The sequence below is a fragment of the Cyprinodon variegatus genome, unplaced genomic scaffold (assembly GCF_000732505.1).
Source record: "Cyprinodon variegatus isolate N-32 unplaced genomic scaffold, C_variegatus-1.0 Scaffold694, whole genome shotgun sequence".
In the NCBI taxonomy this organism is placed as follows: domain Eukaryota; kingdom Metazoa; phylum Chordata; class Actinopteri; order Cyprinodontiformes; family Cyprinodontidae; genus Cyprinodon; species Cyprinodon variegatus.
This window is the reverse complement of record NW_015151147.1, coordinates 238907-240358: the sequence shown is the minus strand read 5'-3', so window position 1 is coordinate 240358 and position 1452 is coordinate 238907. Positions and strand designations below refer to the sequence as shown.

General features: G+C 39.7%; 1 protein-coding gene across 1 annotated transcript in view; it reads right to left on the bottom strand.

The window, feature by feature from the left end:
• The window catches only part of LOC107097417 (cadherin-23-like), a 131667-nt gene that overhangs the window by 12095 nt on the left and 118120 nt on the right, over positions 1-1452 (bottom strand). The window contains exons 30-33 of the mRNA XM_015394556.1: positions 753-850; positions 376-669; positions 205-245; positions 33-93 (exon numbers count right to left, since the gene is read on the bottom strand). Coding sequence (XP_015250042.1) covers positions 33-93; positions 205-245; positions 376-669; positions 753-850 — 494 coding nt within the window. The remainder of the gene's footprint in view (positions 1-32; positions 94-204; positions 246-375; positions 670-752; positions 851-1452) is intronic.

Sequence of the window (1452 nt, the reverse complement as noted above, 5' to 3'; positions counted from 1 at the left end):
TTGAATTGAATTGAATTGAATATAGATCTCACCCATCGAACGAGTACTTGTTAGTGTTTGGCATGTCCAGGATATCCATTAGACCTTGGTTTCCTGCACGGCAAAAAGCAAATAAGAAAGATGTCTTCCATTCGTCTTAAATTGCATCATCAGCATTTGATAACAGCTTACGACGCCGTTCTGCCTGTAAAACAACCTGCTCACCTGTTGATCCCGCAACAATAGCTTTAAGCTTCCTCTGGTGTCTGCAGCACAACAGAAGAAAACACCATGAGAAGATAAGGTAACTCTGCACACGCGTGCTTCGGCTGCTTTTAAGATCACTGCGCATTTAAAAGAAATCTGCCATGACAGAAATATCTGCAGGATTCTTACACTCTGCGATAATGCCAGTTCATTGTTACAAACAAAATCCCTGCCAAGCACAGCAGCACGGCCAGGATAATGATCACCAGCTGTGAAAAGGGAAAGAGAAAGAAAAAAAAAGGCAACAGTAGGAAATAACTTCCACAGTATTTGAGCTCAGAAAGTCTGAGCTTTTTGCAGACCTGCAGAGTGGAGATGTCGTCGGGCAGTTTGTCACCAACAGCAGGCTGGACGTCCACTACGTTGTACGTCCGAAACAAGCTCCTCAGTTGCTCCTTGTTCTCATCGATCATTTGGATGACTCTGCAAACGTTTACACACAGTTAATACTGTGCATACACAGGCCTGACTGATCCAAACCTACAGGATGCAAAAGGGAAACATACCTTTCCACATCCAGGATGGTGTTGGTCTGGTTGTTGACGACATGGATGAGCATGTCGGTCTGAGCGTAGCTCACTCTGCCTTTCTTGTCCACATGAAACTACAGGTTGTTAGAGTGAAAGAAAAATGCCAATTTTTTGCAATGTTCTATGTTGCAAGAACACATTTTCAATGTATTTCACTGTGATTTGATGTAATAAACCAACAAACATGATCTTCAAATTAACAGATAAGGAGAAATATGTGGCATATCAACACATTTAGTCGATTTTTAGGGCCACAAACCCACTGTTTAGCTTGGGAAAAACACCAACCTGCAAAACATCCAGACCTTTCAGGTCTCTGGCTCCAATCTACTTTGCAGAACCAGAACCAAACATGAACATTTTACACTCCACTGATCTGGAATAAACTCCCATAAACCTGTAAGCACTGAAACTCTCAGCTGCTTCACAGGGAAATTAAAAACATATGTTAAGATTTTTATATCTAAACAGAAATTTTATAGTCCAACTTTCTCTCGTTTTATTACTTATTTTTTAAATGTCATCTTAACTTACTTTTTCCTTAGTATTCTCTTTAATTTTTTAGTTCATTAATTATTTAATGACCTTTATGCAGACATGTTCACAAGTCATTTTTTGCAAATCCAAGTCAAGTCTTAAGTACGGAAGAGGATTAGGGCCACTGGAAAAAAAAAAA